Source organism: Mustela nivalis, assembly GCF_964662115.1.
Source record: "Mustela nivalis genome assembly, contig: HAP1_SCAFFOLD_609, whole genome shotgun sequence".
Classification (NCBI taxonomy): Eukaryota; Metazoa; Chordata; class Mammalia; order Carnivora; family Mustelidae; genus Mustela; species Mustela nivalis.
This window is the reverse complement of record NW_028136053.1, coordinates 257899-284116: the sequence shown is the minus strand read 5'-3', so window position 1 is coordinate 284116 and position 26218 is coordinate 257899. Positions and strand designations below refer to the sequence as shown.

Here is a 26218-nt window from a genome sequence, read left to right as displayed (position 1 = left end):
CCCCATAAACCTTTCTCTGGGTTTTCATTAGGGTAAATATCTTGTTTTAAGTCTTACATTTACGATAGAAAGGAAGGACAGCATTCAGAAGCTCTGCAGTGGGAATGAAGAGGTTGTGAAAAGGTCCTGTGTTGAAGAGTTAATGAGATGAACATCATGTCGGTAGTGGAAGGCCAGGAAGGCCAGTGGAAGATCAGGTCATGATCTCAGGGTCCTGGGTTCAAGCCCTGCATGGGGCTCTCTGCTCAGCGGGAAGCCTGTTTTTCCCTCTCCCACTCCCCCTGCTTATGTTCCCTCTCTTGGTGTGTCTCTCTCTGTCAAATAAATAAAATCTTTAAAAAGAACTTGCTGCACAGGAGGTGATGGATTCCCCAAAAGACCTTTTGTCCAGAGGTCATAGGTGGATTTTCAAAATTATTTTGAATTAAATTAAAGCTTACAGAAAAGTTGCATGTATAGGACAAAGACTTCTAATATTCTCCTCACCCAGATTCCCCAACTCTTTTTTATTTTTTAAGATTTATTTATTTATTTGAGAAAGAGAGAGAGAGAGAGCATATGTGCAGAGAGGAGAGGGAGAAGCTGACTCCCTGATGAGCAGGGAGCTGGATGCAGGTCTCCATCCCAGGACCCTGGGATCATGACCTGAGCCAAAGGCAGATGCTTAACGAACTGAGCCTCCTAGGTGCTCCCAGATTCCCCAGCTCTTAACACTTCTTTATATTTTTTCTGTTTTATCTATCTGCCTGTCTAAAATCATTAGACTTTCCTGAACCATTTGAGAACTACAGATATCATACCCCATTACTCCTAAAAACTCAAGTGTCTATTTCCAAAAACAGTGATGCTCCCTGACATGGATATACCTTATAGCTCTCCCAATGAGGAAGTCAACACTGATTGATACCAGTCCACAGACTCCAATCAAATTTTACCACATGCTCATTTTGCTCAGTGTCCTAAGACTGTCTTTTTTCTTTACTGGTTCAGGTTCCCATCTTTGTACCCATTTGCCATGTCTCTTCAGTCTCCCCCAGTCTGGAGCTATTCCATAGTCATTCCTGACAGTTTCTAGAGTACAACTTTCATTCCAGTGGGTGATCCTCTAGCTGGATCTATCTAATGGTTACTCATGACCAGACTCTGATAACACTTTCTTGGCAAGAAAAGCACAGAAGTGAAGCATGACATTGAGGCACAAAGTCATTGACACACTTAAGAGTCTTTCTGTCTTTGTCATTTAATGACAGCTCACTGTCCATTCATTCTTCATGAACTAACTATCCTATTAATCATAAAATCTTAGAAGAAGCAAAAGTGGCTAATAAAAATTTCTAACATGGAAGCAGTTGCCATATTTCACTTCTCTTCTAAATTCACTCTTATTTTTAAATTTTCCTTTATTTAAATCCAGTAAATTAACATACAGTGTATTATTAGTTTCAGAGGTAGAGTTCAGTGATTCATCAGTTGCTTATAATACCCAGTGCTCATTACATCACGTGCCCTTCTTAGTGTCCATCACCCAGTTACCCCATCCCCCCCAACCCCGCCCTTCCAGCAACCCTGTTTGTTTTCTTTAGTTAAGAGTCTCTTATGGTTTGTCTCCCTTTCTGATTTTGTCTTATTTTATTTTTCCCTCCCTTCCCCTATGGTCCTCTGTTTTGTTTCTTAAATTCCATGTCTGAGTGAAATCACACGATATTTGTCTTTCTCTGACTGACTTATTTCGCTTAGCATAATACCCTCTAGTTCAAGCCACATTATTGCAAATGTCAAGATTTCATTCTTTTTGATGGCTCAGTAATATTCCATTTCGCACACGCACGCGCATATGTGAGTATCACTTCTTCTTTATACATTCATCAGTCAGTGGACATCTGGACCCTTTCCATACTTTGGTTATGTGGACATGGATGCTATAAACACTGGGATACGGGTGCTTTTTGGATCACTGTTTGTGTCCTTTGGGTAAATACCTAGTAGTGCAATTGCTGGGTTGTATGGTAGCTCTATTTTTAAATTTTTGAGGAACCTCCATACTGTTTTCCAGAGTAGCTGTACCAGCTTGCATTCCCACCAATAGTGTAAGAGGGTTCCCCTTTCTCTGCATCCTTGCCAACATTTCCTGATCCCTGAGTTGTTAATTTTAGCTGTTCTGACCAGTGTGTGGTATTTCATTGTGGTTTTGATTTGTATTTCTCTGATGCCAAGTGATGTTGAACATTTTTTCATGTGTCTTTTGGCCATTTGTATGTCTTCTTTGGAGAAATGTCTGCTCATGTCCTCTGCCCATTTCTTGACTGCATTTTTTGTTTTGGGGGTGTTGAGTTTGATCTTGGATTCTGGCCCTTTATCTGACAAGACATTTGCAAATATCTTCTCCCATTCTGTAGGTTGTTTTTGGTTTTGTCGACTTTTTCCTTTGCTGTGCCAAAGCTTTTTATCTTGATGAAGTCCCGGTCGTTCATTTTTGCTTTTGTTTCCCTTGCCTTTGGAGATATGTCTAGCAAGCAGTTGCTGCAGCCAAGGTCAGGTTGCTGACTGTGTTCTCCCCTAGGATTTTGATGGATTCCTGTCTCACATTTAGGGCTTTGATCCATTTTGAGTTTATTTTTGTTTATGGTATAAGAACCTCATACAGGAATTCAGCAAGGTGGCAAGATATAGAATCAATGCACAGAAACCATTTGCATTTCCATACACTAATTCTGAGACAGAAGAAAGAGAAATTAAGGAATTGATCCCATTTGCAATTGTACCAAGAACCATAAGATACATAGGAATAAGCCAAACCAAATAGGTAAAGGATGTGTACTCTGAAAACTATAGAATACTTATGAAAGAAACTGAGGAAGACACAAAGAAATGGAAAAAACATCCATGCTCATGGATTGGGAGAACAAGTATTGTTAAAATATCTATGCTACTCAGAGCAATCTACATGTTGAGTACAACCCCTATCAAAATATGATCAACTTTTTTTTTTCACAGACCAGGAACAAATAATCCTAAAATTTGTATGAAACCAGAAAAGACACCCAATAGCCAGAGGAACATTGAAGAAGAAAACCAAAGCTAGAGGCATCACAGTTCTGGACTTCAGGTTATATTACAAAACTGTAATCATCAAGGCAGTATGGTACTGGCAAAAAACAAAACAAAACAAAACAAAAAGATCAGTGAAACAGAATAGAGAACCCAGAAATGGACCCTCAACTCTATGGTCAACTAATCTTCAACTAAGCAGGAAAGATTATCCAATGGGACAGTCTCTTCAACAAATGGTGTTGGAAAAATTAGACAGCCACTTACAGAAGAATGAAACTGGACCATTTTTTTACACTTTACATAAAAATAAGTTTACTCTTACTAATGACAACGTAAATATGTGTGTGGTGTTACCACTTAAAAAATGGTGTCTCTACGATTTCTTTTCCTTGAGTTCTTTTTTCCTTTTTTAAACATAGGCACAGCCTAACTAAAGAATAGATTATGTTCCTCAAGCTAAGATTTGGTGTTTGGATTTTGGACCCCGTTTTCCCCTTAAAAGAATTTGGTTAGATGGTTGTTTCCGTTCTAGATTATGCTAAGCAAAGAAATTTACTTGACTTCTAATGTAGCTAATAGAGTAACTTTTGAGATTTTTTTTAAAAGGGAAAATATATTTGAAGAAAACACAAACTAATAATTAAGAGCTCCCAAATGCGACATGGGCTCAGCCCCTTTCCCTCAACAGGCCACCTGAGGTCACCTTCTGTTGGACTCCTTGTCTTTGTTTCACAGTCTTTTTTTTTTTTTTTTTTTTTTTTGCCCCTGGCATTTTTCTTGCAGACTTATATAGTTTTTCTTTTGAACTTTAGTTAATGTTAATTTAGATTAGCAATTTGGCTTCAGATGAAGCTGGTACTTTGGTGGTGGAGCACAACCTCCTGTGGTTATCCCTACCCCATGGCTAAACCCCCCAAGGGCTCTTTCTGGAACTTGGATGGCTAGTCCCATTCAGCTGTTTTACCACCTAGCCCCTTGGTTTTGACTGTTGTTAACTCCCCTGCTGCTCAGTTTCCCTTACCTCTTAACAGGCTTGGGTGAACAGATGTGCAGGGTAAGATTTGTCCTCTAACTCACTAGCAGCACTCGCCTGAACAACACAAGCTAAGTCTTTATTGGGACTAGCTCCAGGTAGTAGCAGTCAGTGACAAATCATGGTGATGTCACAAAGTTATATAAAGAAACTCTTCCAAATTTGAAGTAGTACTGTTAGGGGACTTGGTCTTCATTAACTGTGAATGGAGCTAGGTGCACTTTTCAGAGACTTGGCTCTTCCAGGCTTGTCTGGCTAGGAGCAGAACAAGCCACCAGTTTGCAGTCCAATGTAGATTTGCAAAGTATGTTGTCTTGACCTGGTGGAATCCCCATCTCTCAAATGCCACTATCACAGAAAAATCTGGCCATAGTATATTTTACATATTTATCTTGTTTATTGTTTGTGCTTCCCTCTAGAAAGTCAGCTGCCTGACAGCAGAGGTCTTTGTCTGGCTTGTTCACCATGTTAGTCTTTAGGCCTAGAACGGTATCTGATTCATCACGGCACTCAAGAAATACTTGTTGAATGAATGAATCTGCTTTCTAGTCTTTTCTTAGTGCCTTTCTCCCATTTACTTTGAAAATCTTGTTCTTTTTGCTTCATACTGGTATCATTCTGCTTTTTAGATTTCCATGGCAACTGCCAAATATTTTTGTGTCTTGAGTTTCAAACAGCTGGCATTTTCTGCTTTTTAGAAAGACCGGAGAAGCATTCTCACAAAGGTGTAATTTCAAAAGAGATCATGTTCTAAATCCAACTGCCTATTACTTATCAGCATAACTTATTCATAAAATCTTTTCTTTGTATATTATAGTGAAAAAAAGAGACTGGACCTGGAAAAGAAGCTTTATGAATATAATCAATCTGATGCATACAGGTAAGATGTAACAGTGATAATAGTCTTTAAGCCAGTTGGCGGGTGTTAATCAATAAAAATGTAACCTTAATGTACGTTACAGATACCATAATTGCAGTACTTTTACTGTTCTCTTACGTCTAATGTGTAATCATTTCCAGTAAACACTGAAATTTAATATAACCACTATCAAATGTAGGAATAAATTTTGTTAAAATTTGTGTAAGATAAAAATTGTTTTACTTTCACCGTTTGGTACTTGTGGTATTTCAGGAATCTATTTAGCTTGCATAGCTGAAGAATAAGATGCATTATATAGTCTTTTTTTTTAATCACAATTTAAATACATTGATCCTGCATATTGATTAAGGCATAATGACTGTAGCTGGCTTTTCAACCAACTGTTGAAAGCATGATGTCTCATTTATTCATGGATATTTGACAATGCCTGTGAAAATTATTATGAGCAATGGATAAAATACTGGTTTATTTTAATATGAGGAGCCAACTTTTAATATTTTAAATTCTGTTTTACAGAAACTGAACTTCATCCTTAAGCCAAGTGTGTGGTATTACCTCCAATTATATTCATATGAAAAATTTCTGGCTATGATAGCATTGATTTTGTGATTTAGTCACATGATAATACAAGTGAGAAATGAAAACACGTCATTCAGAAGTGAGAGAAAACCTTAAAACCAAACCGCCCATCAGGTCCATTTGTTTCTTCATATGGTTTTGGGATTCAGTGGACTTCCAAGGATACCAGTCATGGTGGACAGAGATATGTCCCCGTTATTTTTTTTTTTTTTTAAGATTTCATTTATTTGACAGAGAGAGAGAAATCATAAGTAGGCAGAGAGGCAGGCAGAGAGAGATAGGGGAGGAAGTAGGCTCCATGTGGAGCAGAGAGCCCGACATGGGGCTCGATCCCAGGATCCTGGGATCATGAACCAAGCCGAAGGCAGAGGCTTTAACCCACTGAGCCACCCAGGCGCCCCTGTACCCATTATTTTTAAAAGAGACAAAAAGATGAGATGGTGCAAGAAATAGCAATGGTTGTGGATGCGATGGCCTCAGAAGAGGGCCCAAGTCTGAGAACATCTGTGGCAGCTGCCATTTTGTAGCCCTGCAGCTAAAGGGGTGGCCAAAGAGATGGAGACTTTTCCTGCAGCCTATTCCTGGCTTTCTGGGGATCTTTATCAAGCTATTAGTTTGTCAAGTTGGTTCCCCTCTCTTACTTAGCCTCTCATTTCCTGGAAGACAGAGGGAATGATTTGCTAAAAATGTACTTTTTTGGACTGCCTGACAGAATAAAAATCCAAACTGTCTAACATGGCTGTTTAAATCTCGTCCCTCCTCCCTGTCCAGAAGGCAGAGCCTGAGACAGGGGTTTGTGTGTAGATGATAGTTTATTTTAGGAAGTGGTCATATAAAACTGGTGAGCAGAGCTGAGAAGAATGAAATAGGAGCCAGTCACTGCTGTGGGCATCTGGGGCTCCATCCTTCCAGACCTTTAGAGGAGGCTTATAGCCTGCTTCTCTGTTCCTCAAGGGAAGGAAGGGGAGCTGTTTACCTACTAGTAACCCTGCATTGGGCAGGGCTCCCCCAAGGAGTGTTAATGCCTTCTTGCATCCATATTGCAGACTCAGGGGAGCAGCTCTGGGAAAGCAAGATACCAGATGCAGCCGAGACAGGTGCTACCAGGTGGCTGCAGCCATGACTAGCAGAGGAAGAGCTGGGCCTAGAGGATGTGAGGAGGGCCTGCAGAGTATCTAGCATGACAGCTTACCAGACCCTCTGTTATCTACCCCTGGGTAATCTTCATCATCACCCTCTCTTACCAGCCTCCACTACCTTGTTACACAGAATCTTCAGTGTCTGAAGCAGGACAAGAGTTTTGTAGTATCAAGTAAGCAAGTGGGCTTTGTTGCTTGGTGCTTCCATTCAATCTAAGGCCTACCAGCTTGTAGTTATGTGACATTAGGACGGGTCCTTCAACACCTTGTACATCCATTTCTTCATCTGTCACACGGGGGTAATAATAGTTATGAGAACTTAACAGAGCTTTAAAGCAGTGTCTGACCCAGTGTAAGAGACAGTAATTTATTATTTGTTACTTTGGGCCAATTTTACTGTTGTTCTTTTTTTTTTTTTTAAAGATTTTATTTATTTATTTGACAGAGAGAGATCACAAGTAGGCAGAGAAGCAGGCAGAGAGAGAGAAGGGAGGAAGCAAGCTCCCTGCTGAGCAGAGAGCCCGATGTGGGGCTTAATGTGGGGCTTGATCCCAGAACCCTGGGATCATGACCTGAGCTGAAGGCAGAGGTTTTAACCCACTGAGCCACCCAGGCGCCCCACTGTTGTTGTTCTTAATTATTGCCTTTGCGCTTTCCAACATGCTGATTCCCCTGCTTTGAGTGTTTCCCCTCATCATCTCACCCTGGCTTTCCCCAATTTTGGGTTAACTCATTCATCCTTTATCATGTCTAAGCTAAAAATTGATTTCCACTGGGAAGGCCTTCCTGACCCCTTCAGCTAGGTTGGGTTGTCCAGTCTGTAAGAGTGCCTGGTAGTTTCCCTCTTAGCATTCATAACACTGTATTGGGCTCTCTAATTTCTTGTTTTCCCTGTTGACTGGCTGAGTGGCTTTCCTAGTCACAGCACTGAATACATGAATGATTACATGGCTAGTCAGGTGACTTCTGTGGTCAGCATTGAAGGGTAATGCGGGGGCAGGAATGAAACTAGACATTGGGTGAAGAAGGCATGGTTACTGTTGTACCCACTCCAGCTGGACACTGGCCACCATCAGCAGCTTCACCAAGTGCCTGCCTGTGAAACTAATAAAACACTATAAGTTAACTATACTGGGATTAAAATAAAAAAAGAATGTTGAATTATTGTATTGAACTAACAATAGAAATGCTTCATACCAGGTACTCTTATCATGTAAAACTTGTGAAAAAGAAAGAGCTAGAACGAGCAATGTTGGTTCTCTGGGAAGAGTAGTGTGCCCTTTGTTTTACACTTTGGATGAGAGTCTCTAAAGGTTTTTTCACAATTTGAGTTAGATTACAGCCCATATATTATCATAAAATATTCTTAAAATATAATTTATTGTGACAGTTGCTAATTAAAATTTTTAATATTATCTAAATGAGAGCCTTTGGGGTATTTTACATTTTGGATTAATGTTTATGGATTGTGGTTTAATAGTTTGATTCTATTTCCATCTAAGCAGGTAGTTTTGAAATGGTCTGTCATAAGGAGAATGCTAATGGGCTTTTCATTCGACTGTGGCCACATAGACGCCGCTCTTGAAATCACATTTAATTTTGAGAAAGAAATCCATATAAATCTTTATTGTGTGAATGTTATAATGTAGTCTTGTATACATTTCTCAGGAGAGTTATTCCTGGATGTGATACTCAGTGATGTTGCATTAATTTCTTCTCTCTAAAAATGGATGTACATTCTGCCCTTAGCTTTCAGTGTTTGGGTAAAATATCTCCAAATACATTGTCTCATTAACAATTTTGTTAAAGAAAATTCTCCTCCTTTGATTTGCCAAAGTCTAACTGCATTGTTTAAAAATTTGCCTTTATTTTTCTAGAGTTAAGCTGAAGTATGTTAAACTAAAGAAATATCTGAAGGAAATATGTGAATCAGAAAAGAAGGCTCATACTCGAAACCGAGAATATTTAAAGCAGTTTGAGCATGTCCAAGCTCATGTTGGGCACTTCACCACAAATACAGAGAAGCTTCAAGAACTGAAGGTAACATCTTGTTTTGTGCTATATTTCTTTCTCTCTCTCTCTCTCTTTTGCTAAAATTAGAAGGAAGTAATAGCAGAAAATGTCAGATCAGTGATGGTCACTAATATTCAGATGTTCATCCATAAGATTAACTGCACATTTTCTCTGCGGATTACTATGTGGCCAGATTTTGATTGGGGAACTTAAAATTGCATTTTCTCAGATTTCTGTTTTAGTTGAGGAATTAATGGACTATCTGTACTTTGTTACACTACACTAATAATTACCTTGTGCAGGCACAGGCACTAGCCACTACCTGGCACAGACCTGGCACAGACCTGGCACATGGTATTTGTTGGCCTCATGATTGAATTTGAGTAACATTAGAGATTCCTCTAGAGACTACCTCCTTTTAATTTTTTTTATGCTTTTTTCTTTTTTCCTTTATCAACTTTTAAATAAATTTTATTTAACTTCTAGTTAGTGAATGTGCATGCAATATTGATTTCAGGAGTAGAATTCAGTGATTCATCACTTATATACAACATCCAATGCTCTACACAGTAGGTACCCTCCTTAGTACCCAACACCCATCTAGACATTCCCCTACCCACCTCCTTCCATCAACCCTCAGTTTGTTCTCTGTTGGTAGGAGTCTCTTATGGGAATAGTGGGAACAAATTAAAAATAAAAGTTGTATCTATATAAAAAAAAAAAGAGTCTCTTATGATTTGTTTCCCTCTCTCTTCCACCCCATCCCCATATGCTCATCTGTTTTTTTTTGTTAAATTCCACATGTGAGTGAAATCATAAGGCATTTTTCTTTCTCTATCTGACTTATTTTGCTTCGTAATACATTCTAGCTCCACCTATGTCATTAGAGATGGTAAGATTTCATTCCTTTGGGGGACTACTTCCTTTAAAGGCTTCTTTTTCTGGGGTCTGGTCAGGCAGTGTGTTGGGAAGAACCTGAGGGTAGAACTAGCTCTGTGGAGTTCGCCTTTATGCTCCTTATGTGTGAACCAGAACGACTCTTGTCTGTGGCCTTCTCTCATTCTGGGGCCCCATTCCCCTAAGGTACTGGGCAAACTTTGGCTCCACAAATTATGCCAAGTGTGGAGGGCTAGGCCTTTTTTCTCACCATTTGTGCTGGCCAGGGGCTGTTGCTCAAGTTAACCCAATTGAATACCAATACTTCCCTTTCTTTTTTTCCCTCTAGGAGTTTCCCCTACTGAACCTTTATTTCAAGTATGCAGAAAAATGAAAAGTATTATTATAACGAACATTCACACAGTGTTCTGAATGTTTGTGTCCTCCTGAAATTTGTATCTTGAAATCCTAACACCCAAATGTGATGGTACTTGTAGCTGGGGCCTTTGAGAGGTGCTCCTGTCATGAGGGTAGAGGTCCCATGGATGACATAGGACACCTTCTGAAAGGAGCTCCAGAGAGCTCCCTAGCTCCTTCTACTGTGTGAGGATGCATTGAGAGGGTGGTGGCTCTGAATGAGGAAGAGGGCCCTCACCAGAATGCAACTGCATTGGCGCCTTGAATCTTAAACTTACTAGCCTCCAGCAAAACTGAGCAAAACATTTCTGATGTTTGTAAGTCACCTAGTCAGTGGTGTTTTGTTATGGCTGCCTGAATGGACTAGGAAAACTCACATGCTGTCTACCCAGATGCAATTTTAGTTATAAATATTTCACCATATTTGGGGTGTGTGTGTGTGTGTGAGTGTGTGTGTATACGTATTTTCCTGAGCCATCGAAAGTATGCTGTGGACACCATGACATTTCTCCCTTAAATACTTGAGTGTGGATCTCCTAAGAGCAAGGAAAGTCTCCTACATAATCATACTACCTTTATCACACCTAAGAAAATTAATAATAGCATTTAATATCTACCTGATATTTAAATTTCTCCAGTTCCCTCCAAAATTCTCTTTATTTTTCCAGACCAGGAGCCAAGTAGGGTTTGCACATTACATTTGGTTATTCTATCTTTTTTGGTCTGTAAGTCTAAGTCTCCTACTGCTCTTTTTTTTCCCCATGACACTGGCTTTTTAAAGAAGACAGTCTAATTGCCTGTAGAATGATTTGAATTTGACTAGTTTTTCCTTTGAGGTATCATTTAACTGAGAATTTGGATTGGAACCAGCACTGCCCAGTAGAACTTTCTGTAGTGGGGCACCTGGGTGGCTCAGTGGGTTAAAGCCTCGGCTTTAACGGCTCAGGTCATGATCTCAGGGTCCTGGGATCGAGCCCTGCATCAGGCTCTCTGCTTCCTCCTCTCTCTCTGCCTGCCTCTCTGCCTGCTTGTGATCTCTCTGTGTCAAATAAATAAATAAAAAATCTTCAGAAAAAAAAAAAAAAAGAACTTTCTGTAGTGATAGAAATGTTCTCTATCTGTACTGTTGCTGTCTAATACAGTAGCCACTAGCCACACATGGTTACTGAACACTTAAAATGTGGCTTGTGACACTGAGGACTAAGTTTTTTAACTTTGTTAGTTTTAATTAGTTAAATTTAAGTAGTCATAGCTGAGGTTAATACTTCCTATTGCAGCCCATCAGGAGGCTCATGAGTTATGATATCAGGTGGTCTGACCCAAGTGAGGTTGAGTTTGATGCATTGGTTAAGACAGCAATCTCTAGATCTCTCTATTATATAGTACCTTTTTCCCCTTTGCAACTGAACAAATAATCTATGAATTGTTAGTTTGACATCTTGGAAATGTCTTGTTCCTCAACAGCCTTTTATCAAGTGGTTTTAGGATCCATCAGCGAGGCCTGAATCAGTTATGGTGGAGGTTGTGAAATGGTGACTTTCTAATTCAATCTTTTACTTTATTAGCTGGAATTCTTCCATAGAGAAAAGCTTTCTTGCCTTCTTTTTTCTCTTTCTAAGTATCAACATGGACTTTTAAATTTTTATTTTGTTAGTGTACTATCAGTCACTATCTTTAGTGCTTTTGTTTTTCATGTTTTCCCAAATTTTGCCTGGGAGTCTCTTCAGATTGGCTTCTGTGTCCTTTTGACCTGATCCCATTAATTCTGAGCCTTCTTTGCTTTGGGGCACAAGGTATACCAGGTTTACCAGATATGTCCCTGCCTCAGGTATAGAATTAGCCTCTTTCCAAGGAGGTGCGGTTCCTTTTTGTGGGGAAGGGTATTTAGAAACCAAGATCTGGAGGTTAGATGTGCTCAAGCAATAGCAAGTGTTAGCTGCAGCAGCACGACAGGTTTTCTTCTCTTACTAGTCAAATAGAATACTTAACATCAAAAAGCAGTTGTTAGTATCAACTATGTAAATCTCTTTGCTGTTCAGAGATTCCATAGAGAAAATAAAAGTAGTGGACAAAGCGGGGAGTTTTTGCCTTCCCAATAGAAAAAATGAAATAATAGAAATTTGCTTTTTATTTTCACACTGATGCTTTACTTCATTGTTGATTTCATAATGTAGCCAAATGTGAGAGGGAGGAATTTGAAAGGGAAAATTATCCTTTGTTAATATTTTCATATCAAGAGCAGTTGAATCTTGGGTAAGAAATGCCTTTTGCAAACAATCTTTGACAGCATAGAAGAGCAGACCATGTAGCTACAATTGGGAAAGATGTGCGTTCCATGGAGAATTGTACATTGGGAATTACCCTGAGTCCAAAGCTGACTGTTTGAACTGTGCCCATGAAGCCAGGTAGTGATATTTGAAACTCAGCCAATGACACCATTTAACCTCAGCAAACTGTATAGTAGTAAGCAGAGTTTCAGAGAAGGAAATGTTTGTCCTTGCTGTCTTCCCCCTTCCTTTCTGCCTCTTCCTTTTGTCCTGGTGTCCAGTGGTAGTCTTAGGAAGGCCAGAACGACTTGTCTCCTCTTAAACTCTTCCCGCTAAGGTATCAGATCTTTACTTCCTCTGCTGGCTCACCACGTGTAAGTCTTAGGAGAGAGGTGTTTTGATGGAGGGTATTGCCCAAGCATTCCAAAATGCCAGGGTTATTTTCCCTTGAATAGGATAAAGTTAATGCAAATGAATTAATAATTGGTAGAGTTCCAGAAAGTAAAACTAAATGAAGCAGTGTGTAAGAAGTGGTCATTTGGCCCTAATTGTATTAAGTGCCTTTCTCCCTCTTTGTAGGACTCTGTCCACTTTATTATATAATGTTAAAATCTTTTAAAATGGGATAAAGGCTAAAAAAAATACCCTTTCAACTGATTTTATGAATTATATTCTTTTATTTGGGGCCTGTGATCATTTTCAGGGCTTTTAAAGACTCTTGATCTGTCATGTAGATTTGAAAATACAGTGTTGTGGCTGTTTTGCTACTTGTCAGATAAAGAGGCTGACTAAACTCTGTTCAAGCATATAAATATTAGTAGTAGTGTGAGGATCATGTCCTCTCCTTCTTTCTGCCCGTCCTTGAGCCTCCGCTTCCTGCATTAGTGCTTTTATAGAAGAGCCCCAGTTGGTTCTTAGAGCAGTTTTCCTTGGGTGCCCTTTGCCCTTATCTCAGTTTGGATTCTCCTGAAGTGGACCCTGAGACAAGTATTCAAATGTAAGTGGTTTATTTGGGGAGGGAGGATCAGTAGGGAGGATCAGTAGGCAGGTAGGCAGATGAGACAGGGAAGGACAGGCTCGAACAGGGTGTATCACTAAGCCAACTACTATAGTTGGTATCTGGAACTTAACCCCGCAGGGAAACCCTGGCAAGTGGTTCAGAGCATTTGGAATATGCACACATGGCTCCTGAGTATCACTGATTAAGGACTGATGGGGAAGAGAAGCAGTGAGGGAAAATTAACTGTGAGCTCCTTGGGCACAGAAACAGAGATGTTGGGACTTAGGCACACTGAAAAGTGTCCCACGGGCATGTGTGGAGCATGGCCAGCTCTGTTTCAGCCTGCCCTATTCGAGTGCCAGGCATGAGGCTGGCATGTTGGGGCATTCAAGGGGGAGTCCTCAGATTAGGAGAGTCATCATCTGGTTACATCTCTCATCTGCCTGAAAGCCTTGAGTGCTTGCTCAGCCTTTTACAACAAAGCCCAGATTCTGCTCTCTGCCTGCATACCATCCTGCAGCTCAATCTTATGACATGCATGCATGTGCACACGCCTGTTTCTTCTTTCTGTCTCTCACACAAATACACAGACATGTGCACACTTTCTCTTCCTCATGCACCCTCCTCCACCTCCTTCCTCTATCCCCATCTCTGCCTCCTATCTCTGCTCCCTCCCCTCCCCACACGCAGCTCTGCCCACTCCTGTCCCTCCATACCCCCCATGCAATCCCTCACCCCCATGTCTTCCCACCATTCCTCTCCATCTTTATCTCCGACACATGTATGCTTTCTCTCACACATGTACTCACTTACACATACCCACTGAATTTTAAACATACTGAGCACTGTGTTTCCTTGAAAGCACTGTATTCATTATCTTCTATCTTCTTCAAGTAGAAAGCCTCTTTCCCTCTGTCCTGTCTTATGTCTGTGCAATAATTATCTCTGTAAGCATTTCCTTTGTGGGATTGTTTACATGTTTTTCCACCTCACTGTGGGCTCCTCATCTTATTTTTATTTCAGTGCTGTCAGTATCTGACCTAGAATGTGGCACATAATAAGCACTCAGCGTTGAGGAGCACCTCCCTAGACTTGAAGCACTCAGTGAGCATGGAAACTCCCCCACCTTGACTGAAAATTGATTCTTCTGTATTTTTCATCTTTCTCTCTTATGGACCACGAACAACTAAGAGAGAGCTAATATGGTATTGGTTCTGTCCTGTGTTATACCTTCCCAGGAACATTTCTGTTTAATAGTAGACACACTCTAAAGATATAATATCACCATTTAAAGATGTGATTCTTGTTAAAAAATCAGTTCTTAGGTGACATGTGCATACTGGGGATAAAGTTTGAAGAGAGCAAATCTTTGCACTCTCATTCGATCCCTGCTGAGCATTGTAACACCACTGTCGACAGGGCATGGCCTTCAGGCTCCTGGAAAACAGTCTGTAGTTTATCCTGTCTTTTATTAACCAGAGTGTCTTACTTGTTAATACGCATTGGTTGCATATGAGGAAGTGTTCCTCCGTACCGTTTTGTAAGAACTCAGCATTTAAGAGGAAGCCCAAATACTGGGGTGGGCGGGGGGCGGGGTGGACAACAACCAAAAACAACCAAAACCGAAACAAAACAAAACAAAAAACCAGAAGAGAAAACAAAAGATTGTGAATCATAGTCCTGAGGGTCAAATCAGACAAGTTTGTGTAACTCTCTGTACCCATTTTTTTTTTTCAACTCTAACATGAGGAGCCTGGGCCAGTAGATTTTAAATGTCTGCTCAGTTCTATAACCAAGAATATTGACATAATCCCAAAGACCACTGAAAAAAGGAAGCCTGTTTAAATAAAAGGTAGTGGTGGCACTTTCAGGGAAGTGCTAATGTGATGAGGGTAAACTGAAGTAATTGGGGATACAGAAGAAAAGAAGGAAAGATGGAAAATGAGACCTGTCATGAGCATGGATACGTAGCCTAGAGACCTGAAATACCCGCCAGGACCTCCCTCTCCTCTTCCCACCACTCCAGACCATCATCAACAGATTTCATCAGTTGAGCTGAGATGAAATGTATTGCACACAGTAAGGAAGTGAATAAAAAAGTCCTCTTAAGTGGAGGTGGGCAGCATCCAGCCCAGTGCTGTGAAACAAGATGGTAACAGAACAAGTTACCTGATGCGTTGATTTGTGCTCTTGGTTTTATTAAAACAGATTTCCATAGGGGAATTGGGGCAAGGGGGGACTCTCCTTAGAGAGGCTGTGGACTGGCAGATGCTACTGGGACATGAGAACTTTGGCCCCCAAAGCAGCAAATCTGACAGTGAAGAATCTAGGCCACAGAAAGGAGGAAACAGGAACCTCATGCAGCACCACACAGAAAAGATGCAATAGAAGCCTTGATGTATTTTGGAAATATAATGGGACCTGATCAGAGAAGAAATAGGGACTAAAACATGAAAGACTGTTTGTTGGAAAACCAGGACACATGTTATGTTGTCTCATCAGACATTGTTAGCTGTGGAAACTTTGGAAAGATTCATCTATACAGATTTCCAAACCAAAAACTTTTAAACATAGTACAGCCCTTTTTTAAACATGGAGATAGATTAGGAGGTGGGGCTTGAAAACCCTTGCTCTCCAGTGTTCAGAAGGTAGATTTGATGGATAGTAACAAAATGTCCTATATAAATAAAAGGCAAAGAAAGGGAGCATTTGTAGGTGCAAGTCTAGGGGATGTAGAGTTATAGTTTGTATCAGTTATCTATTTATCATAGCAACTTTTGATCTCAAATACAGTGTTCATTTTTTATTTGCCTCACTAAGTTAGAAAAGTACCTATAATTCTGTAATTTTTTTGGATGCACTGAGAACAGTGTCAGTTGGACTAGTGATGAGATTTGCCTTGTTGTTCTTTATAAAGCCCGAATGGAGTTACCAGTTTTTGCTGCAGCCAAATGAATTAAATAAAACTCACATGTTTCCATGAGAAAGTACTCTGCCTTTGGAAGTTATGGCTCTGAAATGATCCCATAACAAGGAAATCACGTACAATGCCTGTTGCATGATTATAACTGATCTCAAAGAACCTAAGAAAATATGTGTAGCCACAGGAATGAAGAATTTTTGTTTAACCTCTAATTAGTTAATAAAGCTTGATGTTTATTTTGTTTACTTCATAATCCACCACCATCCCTTTTTAAAGATACTTTCCCTTAGATTCTGTAAAGTATGCCTGTTGAAAGCTCTTGGGGTTAAAAAATAAATGTCTCTGAGTCCAAAGGAGTAGATATAGAACAAAGAGACATAAATTGTATTATCTTAATTGCCTTATTTCTTTATACTTTCTTGTTTTATCATATGTACTGGTCTTATAAAACTTTTATTTAATTAGGAATCTCTTCAGATTATTACTGTCATCTATCAAGTTAATATCATTCTGAGAAAGAAAAAAAATTCCCTGCTTAACTGAAATGGACCAGCGTATAATGCCCTTTAAGATATTTTGAAAGAAACAAATCACTTTTCATCACTGTTTCTTTCTATGTCAAAACAAAGCTGAGACCAATTTCATGTTCACACCGAGAACTAAGGAAACAGTTTTCTAATTTGATTATCTCACAGGTGTATTTTCTTTTTCTCTCATAGTTGTATTTCTAATTGCAGTGCATCATGGCCTAATTTAGAAAATGTTCTGATACTTATCTGTGATGGACCACCATCAGTGAATTTCTTAAGACCTTAATTACTAACATGCTGAATCAAAGCACCTTTTTATGCCTTGCTTTTAAGAAAAAGTCATTTTATGATGGAATCACTTTCATCAATTATAATGTGATAATGAAGAGACATCTTTATGTAGTTATTAGTGCCAGAGCAAACTTCATTCCAATGGTGCTGATCATTGATGTCTACTGTATATTTTTATTCATAGAAAATAGAATTCATTTCCAGTTGATGATCTAGCAAATAATATACTCTGTTGCTGTGACTATTAGGACCACGATGCTAATGTAGATATCATACAGATAAGAAGTCAGTAGGATTGATTTCTTTCCCTATAGGACAAAAGTTTTCAGAGTAAACACTGTCTAATGCTTTCATAATAAAGTAACTGGATTTTTCCTGAGAACTTAATGTGCCAAGGTTTTATTCCCTACATTGATGAAAGACAGTGAGAATCCGTCAAATCTTATTTAAGAACATACAACATTTTATAGAACTCAACTTTTGACATTTTAATTGTGAAATCATCTTTTTTTCTAAGATAAGTTGAATTTCTTGGCGACATCAGCTTTTACTTTCTACTTCAATATTCTTTTTATGCTCTAAAGACAGAAAACTATAGGTGGTTGCTGGTTGCCATAAGAGCCACTACAAAACCAAAACTTTGTTTATGTTTAGAATGAGTATGAGGCTCAAGTGAAGAAGGTGCAGCTGTTGTCAAAAGAGAGCCTGGAAACAAGAGGAGAACCGAAAGATGAAGACAGAAAAAAGGTAGTAATTAAAATAATAAACCTCTGTTGATAGAGGATTTCTGCAGTATTCCTCTTTTACAGTAGTGTTTTAAATAAAATCATCTTATTACAAAGATCTTTTTGATTAATCCTTAAGTATTATTTAAAGACTTTTCCTTATAGAGTATTGCCTTAATGTCTAATTCAATTAAATGTGCTGAAAGGCTGACACGGCAGGTTTGAAAGAGACAGATTCCCAAGAAAACCTTAGAGTTGTTAGGAGATGAAATTATGTTTGTCTTAAGAATGCTTTTTAACCACTTTTTTTTTCTTAGTTCTAGAAATGTTTTAAGTAAAAGGTAAACAAAATGTTGCCTTTTTCTCCCCTTCTTTGTATATATAATTTTATACATTTTAACCTTTTCACAGAGGAAGTGGAAAGAAGAGATTGCATATCTAAGCAACAGACAAAAAGACTGGCAAGGAATACTTAAATAAATTCTGCTATGTATCTGCCGTAATGCAGGCTTCTAATCCTGCAGCCTATCTCCATATAAATGATTCTGTTCAAGACCATAGATGTTTTCTTCACTAAAAGCAGTAAAGCTCTTTTAGATGAAATGTCTAAAAACATCTTGTAATAACTTGGAGCATGCTGGCAAGAGTAGTCACTTGTGACTATGTGTGAAACCCCCTCAGCCAGTCGATATTGTAATAAGCAAAAATGGTAGCATCACTCCATTATTCAGAGAAGCCAACAGCGTGCTTGTTCCTTAGGCTGCAGCATTCATTAAGAAAAGCTTACTGGGCTGAAAGCTGGAAACAGATGATAACGGGATATGATTTTCATATTTAATGCTTTCCTTGGAAGAGTATGTGTGCTACAGATTGATAGAAGAACCAACTGCTACTTTACTAAAAGACTTTCAGGTTTGCCCTATAGCTACCGATGGAATCATTCAGCCAAGAAATTAACTTTTTCTCCTTTTACCTGCTTTATATATCTGCTAAGCAGGCTGCCTGGCTGCCAGTAAATGTTATTATGCAGTTAACTGTTTGGTATTTAAGACTCTTATCAGAAAAGAAACAGAGGCCACACTATTTTGTTTTTATAGTAGGAGGAAGGTTTTAGTTTTCCTTTTTTCCATGCATTAGCAGGCATTAATCTGAGTTTATAGGAAGTTTTAGTTTTCCCTCCCAAAGATTAAAAAGTTAAAAAACCTAGAATTTAGAGCATTCTTTAAACCGTAAGATACAAAACACCAAATCCCAGCAACCTTGACCTATATAAAAAGGCCTTTAATGATAAATGATTTCTGTACCATTAGATGTGCGCCAAATGTGGTATGATGTGATAGACTTCTAAATCATTCAGGCAGTTTTTCTGTTTGACATTGGGTCATGAAATAATTGATGTGTTTTTAATCTATAAACTGGTTTGTTCTTTCTAGGCCATTCCTGATAAACGCATTCTTAGTACAGCAGTGTCAATGGTACTTAAGTAAAATGGGAGACTTTTTTTTTTCTATTTACACTACTGATTCCTTACCTTACATATAGTTATGTAGTCTCCTTTTAAGTTATATTTAAAATTAGGACAAGAGACATGCAGCTGAAAACCCCTTATAGATGTTACATATAATAATTAGAAGAGAAGTAGTTCCCTTTATACTGAAAAGTGTCATCTCCTTAAAAGCTTTGATTGTTGACTGTACATAAGAATCAATTAGGTAACATTTTGAGAAATTTGTATCTTGCCTTTTTCAATTTACTATTGATGTTCCATCAATTAAAAGGTAAATACATGGGACGCCTGGGTGGCTCAGTTGGTTGGACAACTGCCTTCGGCTCAGGTCATGAACCTGGATTCCTGGGATCGAGTCCCGCATCAGGCTCCCAGCTCCATGGGGAGTCTGCTTCTCTCTCTGACCTTCTCCTCGCTCATGCTCTCTCTCACTGTCTCTCTCTCAAATAAATAAATAAAATATTAAAAAAAAAAAGTAAATACATTTCAGTAAAATGATGTGTTAATCCTTCTTCTATACTAATTCCAGAACAGTTCCTTATCATATGAGCTACCTTTTTTTTTCCCCCAGTGGAAATCCACGCATCTCTTCTTTACACAGTCAAATGAATTCGTCTGTGTTCCCAGAGTTGTCAGTCTTCGGGCATGGGCTGGAAGCACACAGTATAGTGTCACTGGTTAAAGTCAATAAACAGATTTTGAGCAAGAGATTTGTGTGAGGAGCCACGGTTGATCCCCCTATGAATTCCACAGTGTTTCCCTTCAAGGAGATGTCCTTTCTAAGGCACAGGGTAGTATGTGATAAAGGCCAGTGACATGAGGTAGGCATGTGCTTCATAAAGAAATAAAGGTATGCTTCCACTGACAGGAGTAGCCCAAGGCTTGGTGGAGGAGGTGGTGATTGGCCTATTGTGTAGGATGGGAAGGATGTCAGTGGGAATATGGTAGGCATTCTAAGGTTTGGAGATGTTATGAGGAAAGGAGCAGGAGCAGGAAAGCCCAGTGGTTAATTGTTTGGCCTGGCTAATATCTAATGTTCTTGTAGGGAAGTGGTAGACAATAAACTTGAAAAGTTACATTATGGAGCTAAATATATTTCAGTAAAATCGTGAATTAGGTCATCCTTCATATACTATTTCAAGAACAATTCTTTATCATATGAGTTACATTTTTTTCCCAGTGGAAATACAATATCTCTTCTTTAGACAGTCAAATGAGTTTGTCTCTGTTCCCAGAGTTGTCCGTCTTCAGGGACTGGCAGTTAATTATTATTTGTACCAGGTTAAGGATTGAGATTTCCTCCTGGAATTGTGTATATGCATACATGTGTGTGTCTGTCTGTGTGTGTTATGGACAGGTTAAGGCAGGACTTGTGGACAGAGCAGTGTCATCCCCAGTGCGCAGGTGCGGAAAGATGCCAGCCGTGCAGGAGGAACTAGAGGAAGGAGTTGGTAGAACTGAAGATATCAGGGTTTGTTCAGACAGGAAGAGTTAAGAGCCGAAATTGGGGCTACCACTGAAGTGGAAAACACTAATGAAGGGGAGAGGATATATCAAATTAGTGATAATTCTGAATTATAAAAAGGTATGTCTTTTAAATGGTTGTGTACCTTTCAACCATTGGAGTAACTTGGATATTCTACTAAGAAAAGTCATGAAGTAGTGGTTGTCCATCTTCTCAAGGTAAAACTCTAGCTCAGTTTCATAATAAGACATCCAAAGTCTTGATGCATCCAGTGGCTATTCTTCAGGGTCATGTGTTTTCTCTCTCTCTCTCTTTTTTTTTTTTTTTTTTAAGATTTTGTTTATTTATTTGACAGAGAGACAGTGAGAGAGAGCGAACACAAGTGGGAAGAGTGGGAGAGTGAGAAGCAGGCTCCCCGCAGAGCAGGGAGCCTGATGTGGGGCTCCACCCTGGAACCCTGGGATCATGACCTGAGCCAAAGGCAGACACTTAATGACCGAGCCACCCAGGCAACCCGGGGTCATGTATTCTCTTAAGAGAATTAGTGATTGGTCTACTCATTCCCCAAACTTGTTACCAGTATTAGTTTACTTAGCAAATTTTTGTTTCTTGGTTAACAGCAAAAAGACAAATTTCAAGTCCCCATTTGAATCCTCACAGATTTTACTATAATTTAATAATCCTTTTCCTATATTATACATTGCATTTTTTTAGTTTTTGGGGGAGTAAACTCTAATTCTGTTGGTCTTGAGACATGTTCTTATTGCTCAGTTTCTTTTTTAAAAAAGATTTTATTAATTTATTTGACAGAGAGAGATCACAAATAGGCAGAGAGGCAGGCAGAGAGAGAGGGGGAAGCAGGCTCCCTGCTGAGCAGAGAGCCCAATGTGGGGCTTGATCCCAGGACCTGGAAATCATGACCTGAGCCGAAGGCAGAGGCTTAACCCACTGAGCCACCCAAGCGCCCCTCTAGTTGCTCAGTTTTTCTTATGAGTGGTGACCAAAGAATATACATAAAAACACATTATACCATGAGAGATAGAGATGGCATTTGTGAATATAAATTTGAGTATAAATTTGGGGTTGTGAAGTTTCTTTGAACTATTGTCCTATGAAACATATTCTACTAAAAGTAGAAGAAGTGAAATGGATACTTCACAGCAGGATTATACTATGCGTGGCCTGGGTGGAGAGACATGGAGGACCCTTTCATCATAGGACGTAAGTCACCATTGTAAACCTTCCCGCATGGGTCATATGGAGAAATGGTTATATGTTGTTATTTCTACTTCTGATACTAATAATAGCAGTGGGTAATGATCATTGCATACTTATTCTGTGCCAGCTACTAGATGAAGTACTACTTTATATTCATCAGCTCATTTAATCTTCTCAACAATCCTGGAAGTAGATGCTGTTGTTGTCTTCATTTTATGGGAAGGCTCAGAGAGGTTAATTAACTTGCCTAAGACTACACAGTGAGGTGGAGCCACAACTCAAAACCAGACCATTTTGCTTTGGCATCCATGCTATTAGCTATCTTGCTGCCCCGTCATCTAGGTTGGTGTGGGTGAGATGCTCTTCCAAAGTTGGGAGAAATTTCTGATCCAGATGAAAACAGCCTAACCACATCATGCAAAATATTTCAGTTACCCATTTAGATGCTGTATCTGTACCTAACCTTGGCAGAGTAAAATGGTCTCAATATTCCAGCTGCATCAGGTGAGCCAAGGAAAGCGGAGTGCCTGTCTCTGAACTGTTCATGTTTTCATTAAAAGGTGCATCTGCTTGAGTTGGCTTGGTGGAGCTCTACTGAAGAAGAACTTCCAAGTCAGAAGACAGATGTGCACCTTGTGCCATGTTGGAGCCATGTCAGGAGAGGTGGTGGAGCTGTGGTTGGGAGCAGCCCCGCTGCAGGGGAGGCACCAGACAGGGAAGGCGCCCCCATGTTTCGTAGTGGGAATGGTTCCACTCCCAGAGGGCAGACTGCAGCTCCTGGGATCTGAGCAGTTTTTATAGGACCAAGGCAGCCACTGTGGGGCCTGGGCTCATCTCCAAGGGGTAAAGTGATCAGTGTCATGGAGGAGACACACAATTGAAATAAACTTCATGGCAAGGAGAAAGCCATCATAAGACTATCCCAAAGTACCCATATTTAAAGAGGAAATAACTTAAGTTGGAATCTCCTGGAAGCAGATCCTGAGATAAGTATTGGAATGTAGGTGGATTATTTGGGAGGTGGTCCCAAGAACCTCAGATAGAGGAGAGAGGAAAGCCACACAGCTAGTGGTATGTGACTGAGTAGGTTATCACTATGAGCAACTGGAACTTGGTCCCATCAGTGAAGCTTGGACGACTGTGTTGCATACACCTCAGTGTCCTCACACTTGGGAGCAGGAAAGAGAGGGGTTTATTCCTTAATGCCTCTCTGTCACTGACTGAATGTTGTGTCTGGCTCCTCTCCTGGCTGCTGTACCTCAGTGAGGGGAGCTCCCAGCCCAGGAGGAGCTGTGGGCATGTACTAGGATGGTGAAGTTCCTGCGGAAACGAGTCTGACCCTGTCATATCTGCTACTGGAAAGAGCAGTGTGGAAGGGGATATAAGAGTTGAGATATTGCTCTAATTTATCTATATAAGCCCCAATTTCTTATCCTTAGGGGCCCACAGTGCTTCGTTCACCAGCAGTCTCCTTGAACCACTGCTCAATTAGAAAGAGTGCAAGAATCTCTCTAAAGTAGGGCACTGAGTGCTTGCCCAGGTTTGTTGTACCTTGCTTGGCATGGTGACCTACCCTCAGCTGTTGCCATCATCAAAGTTGTGACTTTATTTGACAAGTCCAAAGGTTTTCAGCTGGACCTCTTTGATCTGAATAGTTTTTTATTTGTATGTGTTTCTAGTCGTAAAACAATTGACAATTAAGCTGAATTACACAAATAGTTTTTTCAAATCCTGGCCCTAAAACTAGATATGCAGATCTTTTTTCAGGAGAGGCTAGAAATGCTCTTCTCTCCAGGCTTACTAGACTGTGAGCTCCTGCACATTAGGGTCTAGACCCCATCCACTGCTCTACCTAGTGAGTGGTAGCAGCCTGCCAGTCCACAGTGAGAAACAGGAGAGAGATAATTCTCCTTGCACAAGATGTGTGCCCCATTCCACTGGATTTCAAAGACAGGTAAAGTTTGAACTCCCCATATCCTTTCTTTTGAGGATACCTCCCAAGTGGGCAATATGGCTCAGATTAACAGCTAACACTTACATTGGTCTTACTTTCAGGGGCTGTTCTAAGAATTTATATTATACGTCTATAAATATATTTGAATATACAGACATACATATACTCATTACAACAACTTTACAAAGTAAGGTTTATTTTTTAATTTTTTAAAAGATTTTTAATTTTATTTATTTGACAGAGAGAGAGAGAGATCACAAGTAGGCAGAGAGGCAGGCAGAGGGGGAGGGGGGAACAGGCACCCTGCTAAAGCAGAGAGCCCGATACGGGGCTCAATCCCAGGACCCCGAGATCGTGACCTGAGCTGAAGGCAGAGGCTTTAACCCATTGAGCCACCCAGGCACCCAAAGATTTGTTTTTATACCCATTTTACAGGTTAGGCGATGGAGGCCCCCCAAAATTAAGGATCGCTTAACTGGTCAGTGGCAGAGCCTTAACTAATAAATATATCAACTTGCTTCTCAATTACTGAAAGAAAGGTTTCACTTAGGACAATGGGGGACAAAAGCCTCTCTGGAAGGGACTTAGCCTCTTTCTCACAGTCAAGAATGAAAATAACCATATTTTTTAAACTCTCCTTTTGTGGAGATATTTGGCTACACAACTATCTTCCTTTGCTCTCTCTGTGGTATAATTATGTAACAAGTGTGTTATATGTCAAAGGCTCTTACAAGTAAGAAAAGTGCACATATATGTACATATCTTGTAGTGGAGTGATAGAGAAAAGAAAAAGTAAAGGAAACAGGGAAAAGGAAACCTAAGTTGACTTAGCAAGAGGAAGATAAATTTTTGTGGAAAACACTGTTTCTTTTCTCCCTTTGATGGTACAAGGGATTACAGAAATCTCCACAGGAGAACAAATATTGACTTCTTATTCTTTAAAAGATTTTCTAAACTTCATATACTTATATTCTATGAAGTACTGTGTTATTAGAAAAAAATGAATCAGCACTACAACTTTTTTGGAAAGGAACCTGGCAGTAATTATCACAATTAAATATATAGTTGACCCTTGAACAACATGGGTTTGAGTTGTACAAGTCCACTTATATGCAGATTTTTAAAAATAAATTTATGTACAGTACTATAAATGTACTTTCCTTATGATTTTCTTTTCTCTGGCTTGTGTTATTTTAACAATACAGCATATAACACATGTAACATACAAAAATAGGTGTTAATCTACTGTTTATGTTATAGAAAAGGCTTCTGGTCAGTAGTCAGTCAATATAGTTTAGTGTTAGTACTCTAATAGTCTGGTCTAGTAATCTAGTCAGTACAAGTAGTTAAAGTTTTGAGTGAGTCAGAAGTTACATACAGATTTTTGACTGTGCAGGGGGTTGGCTGTACACATATGCTTTTTGCCAGCCATCCAACTTTTGGTAATCTATCCTCAAGAAATAGAAGCTCCACGGGCACTTGGATGACTCAGCTGGTTAAACATCTGACTAGTGATTTCTGTTCAGATCATAATCTCATGGGTCATGGGATTCAGCCCCGAGTTGGCCTCTGTGCTCAGCAAGGAGTCTGCTTGAGAATCTCTCTCTCTCTCTTCCTCTGCCTCTTCCACACTGCTTGCACTTGTGTGTGTGTGCTTTCTCTCTCAAATAAATTAATTAAAAAAAGAAATAGAAGCTCTAGTTCATTTAGTAATCTAATATAGTTTAAAAAAAAAAAAAAAAGGTTGAGGAAGGGATGAGCATTTTAGGAAGAAAGATGCTGCCTGTGGATGGGATTGCTCTTTTAATTGTAGTGTGTGAGTTGCCTCTGTCCTCACTCACATCTCTCAAAATTAGAAAGTGGAGGTGGCACTCTGCCTTTCTAATGTAGTTCTGCACATTTCTTTTTGAACAGGAACCTCTAAGAAACACAGTTATATCTTGAGCCACCCTGTATGGGCAAATACAGGGCATATTAAGAAAGGGCTATTGTCTTGATATTCTCAGATACTTGTTAAGCTTCTCTTCTTGAAAATCATTGCTTTGTGCTGTTTTTTTCAAGGCACTTCTGTAGGCCTGCAGATAATGGGGGAAAGGACGGTGCTGGTGTGTGTGTTTATTTTTTGAAGATCAGCTATTGGTAGCATTTAGGAATGCTAAATTTTGGTTGAAGTTTCTGTCTGCTTTTCTCCTAACTTTTCCCATTTACCATACATAGACTCGATTTATTTTTTAGGCAGAGGTTCCATTTAGAGTCTATTTTAGTACGTCTGATTTTGTACTGGTTGAATTTAGTAGGAAATTAGTTGTAGACTTATAATTTATTATTAGAGATTTTTGTATTTGTTTTT

At 39.5% G+C, this 26218-nt stretch overlaps 1 protein-coding gene across 1 annotated transcript in view; it reads left to right on the top strand.

Annotated features, from left to right (window-relative positions):
* The window catches only part of KIZ (kizuna centrosomal protein), a 126931-nt gene that overhangs the window by 3763 nt on the left and 96950 nt on the right, over positions 1 to 26218 (top strand). The window contains exons 2-4 of the mRNA XM_082750047.1: positions 4902 to 4964; positions 8560 to 8722; positions 17654 to 17746. Of these exons, the coding sequence (XP_082606173.1) occupies positions 4902 to 4964; positions 8560 to 8722; positions 17654 to 17746 (319 nt within the window). The remainder of the gene's footprint in view (positions 1 to 4901; positions 4965 to 8559; positions 8723 to 17653; positions 17747 to 26218) is intronic.